The sequence below is a fragment of the Esox lucius genome, chromosome 21 (assembly GCF_011004845.1).
Source record: "Esox lucius isolate fEsoLuc1 chromosome 21, fEsoLuc1.pri, whole genome shotgun sequence".
Lineage (NCBI taxonomy): Eukaryota > Metazoa > Chordata > Actinopteri > Esociformes > Esocidae > Esox > Esox lucius.
In genome coordinates, this window is record NC_047589.1 from 13,970,870 (window position 1) to 13,985,255 (window position 14,386).

Here is a 14,386-nt window from a genome sequence, read left to right on the forward strand (position 1 = left end):
GTCTTTGCACTATATTAATTTAAATGTAGAGATAAATGATTTGCGCATAATTACATTGTTTTTATTAGCATTTCACACAGTGTCTCAATTTGTTTTTGGAAACAAGATGGTAGAAGCTGAAAAGAAAAGTAATCAATTAAAGAAGTTGGTCTCCTATTGCTACTATTGAGCATACTGGGCTGATGCAGGACCAAAAGGTTTAACAGCTTCACCAAACTACTGTGTGTGGAAGTATATAGGGAAGTTGTCATTTAGGATGCAGACATTGAGACAAAGTTTACCCAAATACGAATAAACATTCAAATTTACTTTCAGTGTTTATTTCTCTAATATCACAAAGTGTCTTTAAAACGCAGACAAATATCTTTTTCGCATATAAACTGTACATAGAAGCAAGGCACTATACAATGCTGAATTTGCATACTGTAGAAGGATTCTTTTCATTTCTTTCTATTTCGGTAAATTCAAGCCAGTAAAATACAACAATTACATTTAATCTGAGCATTTATAACAGACATCAGAACGCACTGGACCGGTGATTTCTTCAATAAGATGGCGACAGGTACAGCCTCTGGGGAAAGGGGGTTATTGTTCAACTACTTATCAACATGACAACCCCAACATGAATAACGAGACAATTTATTTCATTTATTTTCTGAAAGACTGAATACTCAAAAGGCTTTTCATTCCTATTATGTAGGAGGTATAAATATAAATACTTTCTTGTAACACAAAAGAACAGCTCACAGAGAGGTTCTGGTAGGGATGGGGCAAGCAGAGTGGCAGTCCAGCTACAAGATTGACTGACAGACTGCTATGTGATAGACTGTAAGGCAGTGACACACACACACACACTTTTAAAGCCATCCACTCAATATTCCATTCACTTACACACCGCTGGAAACATTCATTTATACAATTACAAAAACAAAACAGAGAACCAAAAAAAAAGAACCAAGGAAAAAGAAAAACACTACAAGAGGACGGCACATCTTTCCTAATCCTTCCCATCTTCCACCACTGCATATCTCCTTTTCCTGCTCCCCTCCAACCATCCATCCATCCCTCCATCCTAGGGTACTCGGAAATGTTTGTTCCCAAGCCATCTCCAGTCTGGAGTTGAAAGGGTTAAGTAACTAAAGACCTCTCCGTGGCGAGTTCCCTATCCGACTGGACCACAATGCACCTGACCAGTCGTGCTGTGGTCGGTCGTTCTGTCCAACATTCTAAAACAATCCTTTGGCTTTCTTCACGTTGACCTGCTTCCAACCAGGCAGCATCTCATACTCCTCCTTTGACATCTCCAGGGCTTTCTGCGGGTTGGGGAACAACACGTTGACGTTACACAAACAAACATCCAAACTGCCGTTATTACAAAAACACACGTGAGATCACTTCTGCATTAGCTGCAAAATCCAAAGTAAACTTGAGGTCGCAAAGGGTCAGCTGTCCAGTCCAACAGCATCGAGTACTGAAATGCCATACCACTTATTTTCATTGGAAATGGACCAAACCATGCAAGAGCGGATCAGAGTGAGAGAGTTTGTTGTTCCACACACACAGTGAGGTTGAACAGAAAGCGGCACACAGGATTATGGGTGATGTAGTTCAATGGTCAAAGGATGCTGTGGTCAAAAGATGCGATGTGTGTGTGTGTCTGGGGCCAGCTGTGCTCTCAATTCAAAGAACTCACCTTTCCATAAACCCCTAAACCCTGGAATGTGGAGTGAAGAGTTAAAAACATGGTGAAAGTTAGACAGAGAGACGGCTGAAGGCCTGGGGAAGACATTTACATTAATACACAACAAGAGGTTCAAGAAGACTGAACGTGCGATTCTTCAATGGAATTTAGAGAACGCATGGCCAGAAGAATGGTTTTAAACTTGTCTTCAATGACTTCCATTTTACAGCGTTCCATTCTGATCTCAGGTCAATTACTGACATAACCAACCATACACACAACTGCTATCAAAGTGAGGATTGAAAAAGTATTGTCCGTAAACTATTTTCTCCACGTCTCGGCCCATAACCGTAAACACGATAAGTCTAAAACGTTTTTTTTATTGTGTAGGTGAGGACTGGACAAAAAAGTACTATTAAAATAGTGGAAAACTTAAATCGATTCTCACTCATGCAATTCAAGGACACACACTCAAACACTCAAAAACACAGACTCAAAAACACACACACCATGTAAGTGGCGGTAAGATGAACTTATAAAAAGTATTGAGTTGGAGTTAATACATTGGTTTGGCAGAGCCTCACCTCAAAGTCCTCATTATCTAGGTAGATCTCCAGGCGTAGTGGGTCCACCCCCTCAGGCAGGGGCCGTGCCAACAGGTCTTCCAGAGGGTAGGTGGTCTTACACAGCCTGGCCAACACGTCCTCAACCAGGATGATCTGGTTACAAACCTCCGCCTCCTGCGACCCAGGATATCAATGCCATGCCATGGTCAGCATACACACTTCCCAAACCAATCCTATCACCACCATTTAAGATGACAGTAGCCCTCAGGTAGGCCGGAACAGATAGTTGTAATTAATTAAAGTGGTATTAGTTAAGGTTTATTGAAGGTGGATGACAGGGATGTGTGTGGTGTAATATGTTTATTGAGAGTGGATGACAGGGATGTGTGTGGTGTGATGTGTTTATTGAGGGTGGATGACAGGGATGTGTGTGGTGTGATATGTTTATTGAGGGTGGATGACAGGGATGTGTGTGGTGTGATATGTTTATTGAGGGTGGATGACAGGGATGTGTGTGGTGTGATATGTTTATTGAGGGTGGATGACAGGGATGTGTGTGGTGTGATATGTTTATTGAGGGTGGATGACAGGGATGTGTGTGGTGTGATATGTTTATTGAGGGTGGATGACAGGGATGTGTGTGGTGTGATATGTTTATTGAGGGTGGATGACAGGGATGTGTGTGGTGTGATATGTTTATTGAGGGTGGATGACAGGGATGTGTGTGGTGTGATATGTTTATTGAGGGTGGATGACAGGGATGTGTGTGGTGTGATATGTTTATTGAGGGTGGATGACAGGGATGTGTGTGGTGTGATATGTTTATTGAGGGTGGATGACAGGGATGTGTGTGGTGTGATGTGTTTATTGAAGGTGGATGACAGGGATGTGTGTGGTGTGATGTGTTTATTGAGGGTGGATGACAGGGATGTGTGTGGTGTGATATGTTTATTGAAGGTGGATGACAGGGATGTGTTTGGTATTCTAGGTATTTGATGACCAGAAGGCTAGTGCTCGGTGACCCACCCTCTCAGTGATCTCAGCGATGTCCTCTCTGTGATCCCAGCAGGGGAACATGTTGGTGAAAGTTAGAGGTTCAAGTCCCGCATGGATGAGGTATGACTTGGGAGGCTTCTTTTGGTTTTTCTCTGAGGGGAGTAGCCAATGTAACGGCAGGTATAAATAAAACATTTCCTTCACCTTTTGATTATATATTTAAATATCACAAGCCATCCAGGCGAAGTGCTCCTCTGACATTTAAGGAATAAAGCATTAGAGCTACTATCAGACAGCTCATGGTATTATTCAAGGCCCTATTCCCAATGAACCAAAAAAAGAGAAACTCAATGGTATACGCAGTTTGGTGAAACGTCCACCTCAAAGTGAAGATACCCTATCGACTGTCAAATCCAGTGGTACCTCTACAGTACTGCAGCACCGTCTCCATGGCGCACTTCCTGTCCACGTCCCAGCGGATACGGGCCGAGCCCGGGGTCTCGCTGTCCTGGGGCCACCAGCCCTGCCACAGGTACACCTCGTGGTGGTTGTCCACCAGGAAAAGGGCTAAAGGAAGAGGAAGTGATGTCAATAGCTGGGTACACAGAAACAGGAAGTGACCCGCAGACAGGGGTTAACCCTATGTGGACTGTAATGACCAATCCTCTTTTTAGTTGCGCGGCAAGAGTTGTTACCTTAGTGTCCCACAATACCTGGCTGTGAGGCAGCATACAGGTCCTCCTGCAGGAAGGGCAGAGAGTTGACCTCGTCCACTACCCTGGCTGGGTACAAGAACTCCACGGCAACAAACTCTCCCGACGCACTGCTCAGATGGTAGAGGCGAGGGGTGAAGTTGAACTTTCCCGGATCTGGGGTGAAAGGTCAGATCACAACACAACCGAGTGTTCCTTTTATTTGTAATTCTTAGCTTTGAAAGAGCAGACACCAATCAAGAGTGCACAGAATGACGGCTGATCGAATGGTTAGTCCAGGCTGTCCAAACCTGTGCCTGTCTAAACCTGTGCCTGGACACTGACTATCCTGTAGGTTCTCTCTCCTACCCCAGTTTTTGACTAGTTTTGACTAGGTATTTATCCAGATAATTATAAGAATCAGAGTTGGAGAGAAAACGTACTAGACCGTAGATCGCCATGATAAGGGTTGGTCAGTGGAAGGATTGAATGTTATGTCCTTGGCTCACTAACCTCTCTAACACAATCACCCACCCCACCCACTCACCTTGCAACATGCAGTCGTAGGCCTTCCTATCTCTCCTTCCCAGGGCTTCCCAGAATCCTGCAGGCTCCGCGCCCTCGTCGCATTCATGGATGGTCACCTTACTGCTGCTGTGAAGCCCCGCTTCCAACGGACACCTGAAAACACAGACCCAGGCGTTTTGAGATGTTCATTACAGCGGTACGACCACTTAACCTCGCTAGTGAAACAGGAACTAACCCCTCAACCCCTTCAAAGAGTCAACACTTCCTAACACCTACAGTGCGACGCAGCGACCCCTGACCCTGAGATCAACCAGGATGCCGACCGAGCCTCCTAAACACCTCCGGATGAAAAATGACCCTCAACGGGAAGCTTGGCGACCGCCGACTCACTGTTCTTTGATCTTGTTGGCGGTGGTCCGTCCCACATTGCGGGTGTGGAGCTGGGACTTGCAGCCGTGCCACAGGTACATGGTCGCCTTGGAGACGCTGAGCAGGACCATGGAGGTCCGGGAACGCAGGCTGCTGCAGTGGCAGGCGACCTCCAGCAGGTGGCCCTCTACACGGACCTCGCCGCGCACACAGTACAGCCGCCATTCATCTGGGGGGGGGGGGGGGGGGGGGTTAAAGGTCAGACGAGAGTACTCTTGTGGAACAGACAGTAGAGACAGTTGTTGGTTCATGTTGACGGCGTCAGGCTGTCTATGCGGAATGGACTGCTAAACCTTCACGTTGCTAACAGCCCGTTCCATCTCGTCTCAAAGAAGACCGGCTGATTCTGAGACTCTGGAACCGACGTGGCTGGCACTTATGATGTCATTGCTGATAGGACAGAAAGATAGCAATCTTTCCCTGACAGAGAAAGCCGAAAAGCATGTGATTAGGGAAAGCTGTGAAAGTAGATGAGTGGTTACTTTGGAAGTTTTCCTCCTCTTCCTCCCTCTTCCCTGCGTGGACCACCATCCCTCCCCCGAAACACTGCAGGAAACACGGAGGCTCCTTCCCCTGCTGGACCTGGATCTGAGAGAGCAGAGTGTGGTTATATACTTGCATGTAAACACACAGACACACACACACCCACAGACATACGATTCACTATTAAGGTGAGGCCTGACAAATAATAAAAAAAAAAAAATGACCTAACCCTAAATCTAACCTTTAACCTAAATGTAACCTTGGTGACATAACCTTTAAGCTTTACTTTAACCTAAGCCTAATTCTAAATTTAACCCTAAAATTAACACCATCTCAGATAAAGCTTCTTGTTAAAATGAGGGCTGGCCAAATCTCTCTGGGGAGGAACATATGCACGCACACGTATACACACACACACACACACGTATACGCACACGTACGCACGCACACACACGCGCACACACACACCTGTGCCCCTCTCTCCTCGTCCAGTTCAACAGTCATCAGGGCTGATGTTCCCTTCTCGCTGACTGTAGAGTTACGTCCCTGCCAGAAGAAGTAGGCACATTTCTCCTTCCCAGCTCCTGCACTCCTCAAAGCTTCTGGATTGTGCCTCCTCCCAACTAGGATCAACAGAGACATGGATTCAACCACTCTAAACAGGATCAACAGACAGAGACATGGATTGAACCACTCTAAACAGGATCAACAGAGAGACATGGATTCAACCACTCTAAACAGGATCAACAGACAGAGACATGGATTCAACCACTCTAAACAGGATCAACAGACAGAGACATGGATTCAACCACTCTAAACAGGATCAACAGACAGAGACATGGATTCAACCACTCTAAACAGGATCAACAGACAGAGACATGGATTCAACCACCCTAAACAGGATCAACAGAGACATGGATTCAACCACTCTAAACATTTCTTTAGAACACAATCAGTCTAAAACAGATTGTCTAACAAATAAAAAAATAAATAATAATCTGGTTTTAATAACGTTCAATACACCAACTTTAAGAAAACAAAAGCACTTTGCATTTTTCTGAAAGGCAGCGGTTCAAAAAACACGTTTGAGCTGAGGGGCATATTATGGGGGATCTTGGATAATTCCTTAAAACAAAATCCTTGATCCTTGATATCCCTAATCTGGATTTAAGGACTGTTTTGTCTTCAACTTAACAGCAGGTTGTGCGGCATTTCCTGTCAGTGCGCCTGTACCAGTGTACAATGTAAAGAGATGATCCCCTATGAATATATCACCTATCCTTCTCCTGCACAGAAGCACACTGACAATACTTACATTCAACAACACAGTGTTTATACATACAGCTTCTAACCCCCGGGATCAGCCCACCCACCAGAAGTGATATGGATTACTGTTTGTTAGCACAGTGAAAGGCCAGCTTGGTGCGATCCAACAGTTTATGTAAAGGTTAATTATTACCATAACATACGGCGGGCGATGGGCGGGCGACCGCGTTTTGTGGCGTTACGACAGAGTAGCTGTGTGTTTCCATTAAGCGGTTTGGCTTAGCCTCAGAGAGCACCACAGGGCTCCAGCTTAATAATCCCCTCAAACTCCTGATACGATACATCCGCACCGCTTAAGGCATGTTGCCGGGGGAGCAGGGAAGGTATAAGCAGGACAGTGAATGAGGGATGGTAGCAAAATATAAACGAACAGAATAAAGAACGAATAAACGGACATGGAGCAACATGGACAGTGAGAGACAAAGAGAGAGTGAGAGAGAGAGAGTGAGAGAGAGAGAGAGAGAGAGTGAGAGAGAGAGAGTGAGAGAGAGAGAGAGAGAGTGAGAGAGAGTGAGAGAGAGTGAGAGAGAGTGAGAGAGAGTGAGAGAGAGTGAGAGAGAGAGAGTGAGAGAGAGAGAGAGAGAGAGAGAGAGAGTGAGAGAGAGTGAGAGAGAGAGAGTGAGAGAGAGAGAGTGAGAGAGAGAGTGAGAGTGAGAGTGAGAGTGAGAGTGAGAGAGTGAGAGTGAGTGGAGGGACGGTGTAGGGTTGTGGACAACAGCTGCCGGATACTAACCTGCGGTGCTCACCATGTACTTCCATTTCACCACATAGGTGTCTCCCTCATGGAACTGGCCAATACTCTGCTTGGGCAGCCGGCTGTTGGACGTAGATGACACTTTAGTTCCTTGATCCCGACCCCATTACGGGACAGGATGCATCCTAAATGGCAACCCCATTTCCCACCCAGAGCCTTATGGGTTCTGGTCAAAGTGGTACGCTAGGTAGTGAACAGGGAGCCATTCGCTCCAGGTCCACGCCCCGACACACCCACCTGTAGTCGAACTCCAGGATGTGCCAAACGTCCACGGCGACGGTGCTGATCTCAAAGTGCCTCCGGTCATCCCCTGGCACCGGGCCATAGCCCCGGCCTACGTCCATCCCATCCAGAACCGTCCTCACCGGGGTCTGGAGCAGGGGCAGCATCAGAGATGTATCGTAGGCCCGCAGCGCGTTCTGGTCTGAGCTCTGCTGCTCCTGATGGGGGGAGAAAAAGGGAGGCACTGAGTTGAGGGGATGATTGGGGGAGGGAGATTGAGATGTGTAGGGACAGTGAATGCCGTTCACACACCAACACACAGTTAGGAGTTGTACCTGGTTGTGTTGGTTGGGGTGCTCGTGGTCATTCTTGGTGGTGCCTTTCTTCTTGGAGTCTGTCCAGTCCAGGAACTTCTCCTTGAACAGTGTTGTCTCATTGTGTTGTGTCAACCTCCCAAACACAGCCCAGTCCGGACGACCCTGGCCTTTCCTGCACCCGACAGACACAGGCAGATAGACAGAGTACGTTGAATACAAGCACATTGGGTGGAAACTGAAATGCTGCGTGAAAAGACCCGACAGCAGTGGACTTTCCAATATTTCTAGAGATGTTTTCATGGCTGTCATTCCGCTTCGTGCGCGCGTTCGTTAAAGAGCCACCCTACCAGGGGCTGTAGAGGTGTGTGCGTGCAATAGCGGGGGCACGAGGGGGTCGGAGCACCTCCGTACCTGGGTATGAGCGGGTTGCACTCTCCAGGGTCAAGGGGGTTGATGTCACAGGTGGTGTAGTCAAAGGTGCCGTTCCACAGGTGTTTGGCCAGCTGGAAGGCTACTTTCCTCTGGGCCAGGGTCACCTCCTTACCGTGCCACACGTACACCTCACTGCCAAAGTCCAACACCAGCACCTGTCCAGCACAGCGGAAGGGTCAGAGGCAACACCCAACTAGCAGAAGGACCTACTGCATCACAGGGGGGGACCTGCCAGGGTCAGCGGGCAACTATTAACCCTGCTTTTCAAGTTCCGAACAATTAGCGGTAACTCTTCGGTTCCAGGTGTCCAGTCAATCACATTGTTCAAGTTGATCAGTAATCTGCCTTACTAGCTGCACGTCAACAATGTCGTGGGTGTAGAACGTCTGACCTGGGTGGGGCTGAGCAGGCTGCACCGCGGAACCTTCCCCCAGAAGTCATCGTCGGGGACCAGCTTGTCATCCACCAGGCGGTAGATGCAGTTGGTTTCCACGACGGCGCTCTCGTACAGCTCGTCCTCATCTGGCTTCCCGGCGGCTACAGGAAAGAAAACCAGAGTAGACTGTCTGGGTAGGGCTTTTGTAGAGAACCTATTTAAAATTCCATACACATTTAAAACCACTACATACCACTGTCATAAATACATAAAAGTAACTCGTGACTTTAGAATCTTACTGAACATAGCCATCAACAAAGGAGGACCTAGAGTATAAGCATTGCCCCACAAATGACCGAATAGACCGCCTTACACTGGTAGCTGGCTTGCCCGCCCAGAATCTTCCAGAACTCCTTGGCAGCGTAACTGTGCGTGTTGATGCCCTCCTCGATCAGCTCTATGTAGTTGGCACGGCATCCCAGATCTCTCTTGGTCTGGATGAACTGAGCCAGCTCTGCAGCCTTAGACAGACAAGCAGGAACAGTTCAGAGAGTAAGCCATATGTTTGGCCATTTAACATCAGACCAGATTGGACCCAAATGCTGCTGCAGTACATGGACTGGAGACAGCAGCTTAGACCTCTGGCTCCCCTAAATTAAGCACAATCATAAATGACACTTCATTCTACAAATAGTTGTTCGGAGGTGGTTACATAGAGCAGTTCTTAAAAAGTACATCCTGAGATGGACCTTAAACATCAGGGTTTAAAACAATCCTTCCAGCCAGGTTAAAAACAATGGGACCTTTGCTGGGATGTTGTGTCAGTGTTTGGCTTCCTGTTACTGCAGTTGTTCTCCTCAACACACACACACACCTTCCTGTGTTGCTGTTGACACATGGCTACTTCCGCCCAAAACCACGTTTTATTGTCACTCATGACATGAAGCAGTACCTGGCGCTGATTACAAAGTCCCTTTAAAATCCCACTGGTTAGAACAGGTTACAATGTGTTCATCAGTGCGTACCTACCCCGACACACCGCCAGCTCCTAACCAACAGCTATGTCGACAATTAATGCACCTCATTGGTATTCTATCCCTACCCCGTTTCACAGCCAGGGACTTTTAGGCATTGGGAAATGTTTATTTGTAAGTCACACATTGTTTAACACGCCCCCCCCCCCCCCCCAACCATAAAAATAATAATTGTAAAAAGTGAAATCCATTCATCATTCCTAAAGAATCTATTCTACTGGGTCAGTACTTGTTTGAGCCAGTTCAGCAGCTCCTACAGCCACTATTAGTACAGGTCGGTATCGACATTGCACTCAGGGATGAGCAATATCTGCCCAGCCGTCTTTTAAAATTGCTCTGTCAAGTTAGTTAGGGAACAATGATTATTATCGAGGTCTTGCCAAATAATTTTTTACGGGATTAAGGTCAGGGCTCATGTACATCTATTTTCTTCTAATCCGCTCAAGTGAGGCAAGAGCAGTGTGCTTTGGACTATTGTCCTGCCAAGACCAAACTTTTTGGCAGAGGGGGGCAGGTTTTTTCTCAAGGAGTTTTATGCATTTTATGCGACTCATCCTCATGTAAACCTGACAATATTGCCTGATGCGGAAAAGCATCTCCAGCACATATCATGCAACCACAAGGCCTACTTTCACAATCGTGTCAACTAGCTGATGTTTATTATGGTTTTAACCACACACACCACAAGTCCGCTTTCAATCTCATCAGACCACAAGATGTACTGCCACAGAACTGCAGCATCTTAGGTGACATTTTGCAAACTCTGCGTTCAAGGATAGGTTTTTGTATTCGTCAGTCAGGGTTCTTCCGTGCCAATCTATCATTCAGGCCCTTTGTGAGGAATGCCTTAGAGACTGTTGATACATGAACAAAGCAACTGACTTCTGTAACTCGATCAGTGTCGCAGTTGGCCTCAAAGTAGCTTTCCTAAGAAGTGCCCATCTTGTACGGTAACTAGATTTACAGGGCCTTGATCTAGGTAGCACCATCACAGTTTCCTATTGACTCTGTATGATGGACTGATCTCCGGTATGTTCAGCGCCTTTGAAACCATTCTGTACCATCCCTAGATTTGTGCTTTTCTATAATCACAACCCTGACCTGCTCTTTTATCTTCATTTCAAAGATTGCTTTCGAAAATGTCTACCATACAAAGAGAGTCGCATTCATCCTTGCAGATTCAATTAATCCACTGATTTCTTACACAGGATAAGTAGAATCTAATCGTATCTAAAAGTTACTTGTTGTGGGAAAATGTTCAACTGGAGCAAAAGCAGGCATACAATTACAAGGACATGAATACCTCTTTAAGTGGACACTTCAACATATTCCTTTTAACATTTTAAAAGCTTCAGTGGGAAGACCATTAGTAAAACATCCTTATTGGAATCCATTTCAAAATGCAGATGGGGGAAAAAGGTGTTGGGGGCTGAACACTTTGAAAGCACTGCACACGTAAGCTAGGATAACGTTTATTTAACCCATTTGTGATTTAGCTAAGAAACACTCACCTTGGCCTTCTCAATTACATTGGCAAACTCTCCTGTCCAGACGAAACAGTGGTGAGGAGTGATGAGGAGAAAGCAATCCCCACTGTTCAGAGAGGACACTCTGGGCTCCACTAGTCTGGACTGGACATGCCGCCGGCCTGTTTATTATGGACCAGACGGAAACAAGACAACACAGATGAAAGATGTTTTGGCAGTCAACAGTTAACCAAAAAACCATTCACACACTAAGGCCGTGTCCAAAATGGCCACCCATAATCCTGATCCAGTGCACTTACACCACACCATATAAGGAACAGGATGCAACCTAACAGTGTTTGGATCAGAGTCACACCGAAGGTGGTCCGGTAGGTTGGTCTAGGGGGTTGGATGGGGTGGGGGGGGTCGAAAGGGAGAGGCCAGCCGGGGAGAGACGTGATGTGCGTAACAATGAAAATTACACCCTCTAGGAAATTACAACCTTGAAGAACAGTTATCTAAAAACGCTGTGGAGCACAAAAAAAGCTCTAGTGAATGTGTTAGTGCTTTGACAGATACGGCTAATCCCTTTAAGGATTAGATGGGGAGAACGTAAAACAATAGTCTCCTGCCCTTACTTAAATGATTAGCAAACACCAGTCATTTCACACCCCGCCTGGCACACAATTCCCTATATTGCCACAAGGCTCTGGTCAAAGTGAGGGCACTACATAGGGAACAGTGTGCCATTCGGGATGGTTAGTCTTAACATGCTTGCTACAAACCAAGGGCCCTCAATCCTCTCCCGGGGACCACCCGGCCGTCGCATAATGTTGTTGTAGCTTTCAACTAGCTCACCTGAGTCAACTGAAGGGCCTGATAAATAACTGAGGAGTTGATTCAGGTGTGCTTAGCTCTGGGATACCCATAACACAAGAAAAGGCTGGTGGTTCCCAGGAGAGGTTTGAGAACAACAGCTATAGAACCCAGTAAGTCTAATCCATTGCTGCTAGTCTGTCATTGCTGCTCGTCTGTCAGTTCCAGGAGGCTGCCCTCCACATCTGTCCAATAAGAACCACATCCTGTTCACAACATAGTGCAGCCTCGCGCTGGGTAGTTAAAGCATTGGGCTGTGTAGTAAACAGGAACGAATGAGTCAGCCTTAGATATTTTCTGTTCCACGAAACAGGACAGTGCAGGAACGCATGGCTTTCCTTTGTGAGGACAAACCAAACGCAGCACGCTGCACAGAAAGGATAAGTTTGCGGTTGCTGTGAAAAACAGTATGATATGTGGGAAATGCTGTATGATATGTGGGAAATGCTGTATGTGTGATAGGGGTTCCAGCTGAGCTCGATTTTGTTGAGAATTGTTGACAGGCATATCCCTCTGGATCTCATAGCAAATGGCAGAGTGAGTGAGTGTGTTGGTGGGGCGCGGTGGCTGATTTCATGCCTATAAAAGGTGAGCTGAGAGGTGAGGGCTGGTGCGGGTGTCTGTGTGTAGCCTACTGCATTTTATTCCGTGATTTATTCTCTCTTACCCAAGCATGACATTGTACACGTTTAACCCTCACAGGGTTAAAAGGTCAATAGGTAATCTGCCCATCTCACCTTTGACCTGAATGAGCATGAGTTTCTTGTAGGGCACCGCGCTGTTGTTGGACATCTGCTCAGAGATATTGACGCTTCGAAGGTTGACGTTGCTGAAGTTCTCCTTACTGGCCAGACCAGCCAAAGCCACCTCAGAGAATCCACTGTTCTTATTCACTGGAACAGAGGCAGATACGGGTAGAGAGGTTGGGAACGGGCATGTCTGAAGCACAGGTGTTCCTGAGAACTCCAGAAATGCTGAGAAACCCAGGGTGGAGGGTTTCTGTTATACTCCTTTCAGTTTCAGCTTAAGTGATGTTGTTATCCACAACACAGTCTGCTGCATGTTACCCAACTCACAATGCTAGGAAAACAACAGTGGACTTGAGTATTGCTTTGGACAATGCCAGGAAACTGAGGCATGGCAGTTCACCAAATATCTATGGTCGCTGGCCGAAAGCAATGCCTTACATTGGGGATAGGATGCCAGTGGGGTCGCAGGCCGGGGGTTTAAATGTAGGTCACACTTAGTGTTTCTCTGACCCAGAATGCACTGCGCGGTGTATTTATAGAACCACGAGACCTGATACAAATCAGCTCTGCTACTGTAGGATAGGGAGTAAGGAGTCGCTAACATACAATTCAAAGTGGGCTCCCGTTTGGTGTCGTGGGAAGTACAGGAGAAGACTCTCATATTTCTGTTTGGTACGTGCACCACAAATACAGGGTTAACATTCTGTACCGCGCCCCCTCTCATAGCACCCCAACATACTCTATATAGACTGGGTTCGACTGTATTTCCAAGTTAACTGCCAGGCATTCTCACTCTCCTTCCCCCCACTTCTGAAATAACAACAAGCCTAAGGTTTGTCTCTGGCGTTCTCACTCTTCTCCTGCTTCATCCTCTTGCTCTCCAGCAGGCCGATGTTGAGTCTCTGCTCAGTGTACACCTGTCTGATGTCCTCACGGGCCGCCAGCATCTTCAGAGGGTTCCTGGACGACTGGACGTTGCGCACCGGACGCACCGACCGCTTGTGTTCCACCATGGCCGAGGTCAGCCTGGCGAGGGGAAGGGTCAGAGGTCAACAGGAGGCGACCGTTGCGTTTTTACTGTTGTGTGTGGCTGCATGCACATGCCGTGCTTACTTGGGCATCTGGATGCCGCCGAAGATCTCGTCGAAGTCGTCAACATCCAGGCTGCTGTTCATGCTGAAAGGTATCTGGGCAATGTGACGGTAGAACTTGTCAAACGTTTCGTCGTCTAAGTTCATGACCTCTTTGACCCTTTCCTCTGTGACTTTGATGGTAGATTCCTGCAGGCCGCCTAATGACAGGAACGACATGGAAGACAGGTCAGCTAAGGCCTCGACAGACAAGATAGAGGGGCCAATTTCACACCTAAATAGGTCTCCCTGTTTTTGTAGATCTGTAGGGTGATAGGTCTAAACAGCATAAAATGATGTAGGACTCCACCATATTCCATTCCCTTTAC

The 14,386-nt window shown here is 46.9% G+C and overlaps 1 protein-coding gene across 11 annotated transcripts in view; it reads right to left on the reverse strand.

The window, feature by feature from the left end:
* Window positions 1-304: 304 nt before the first annotated feature.
* svila (supervillin a) overlaps window positions 305-14,386 on the reverse strand; it is a 62,184-nt gene continuing 48,102 nt past the window's right edge. For 10 of the 11 annotated variants that reach the window (XM_013139565.3, XM_013139559.3, XM_013139560.3 and 7 more), the window contains 20 exons: window positions 14,041-14,218; window positions 13,781-13,953; window positions 12,916-13,071; window positions 11,348-11,484; window positions 9,176-9,323; window positions 8,818-8,963; window positions 8,406-8,581; window positions 8,013-8,166; window positions 7,693-7,895; window positions 7,435-7,517; window positions 5,844-5,998; window positions 5,375-5,480; window positions 4,854-5,061; window positions 4,483-4,616; window positions 3,957-4,112; window positions 3,667-3,810; window positions 3,274-3,395; window positions 2,266-2,421; window positions 1,694-1,714; window positions 305-1,313 (listed from right to left, as the gene is read on the reverse strand). In XM_013139565.3, the coding sequence (XP_012995019.2) occupies window positions 1,227-1,313; window positions 1,694-1,714; window positions 2,266-2,421; window positions 3,274-3,395; window positions 3,667-3,810; window positions 3,957-4,112; window positions 4,483-4,616; window positions 4,854-5,061; window positions 5,375-5,480; window positions 5,844-5,998; window positions 7,435-7,517; window positions 7,693-7,895; window positions 8,013-8,166; window positions 8,406-8,581; window positions 8,818-8,963; window positions 9,176-9,323; window positions 11,348-11,484; window positions 12,916-13,071; window positions 13,781-13,953; window positions 14,041-14,218 (2,843 nt within the window). In that variant the 3' untranslated portion in view covers window positions 305-1,226. The remainder of the gene's footprint in view (window positions 1,314-1,693; window positions 1,715-2,265; window positions 2,422-3,273; window positions 3,396-3,666; window positions 3,811-3,956; window positions 4,113-4,482; window positions 4,617-4,853; window positions 5,062-5,374; window positions 5,481-5,843; window positions 5,999-7,434; window positions 7,518-7,692; window positions 7,896-8,012; window positions 8,167-8,405; window positions 8,582-8,817; window positions 8,964-9,175; window positions 9,324-11,347; window positions 11,485-12,915; window positions 13,072-13,780; window positions 13,954-14,040; window positions 14,219-14,386) is intronic. The other variant, XM_013139557.3, reaches the window with a different exon arrangement.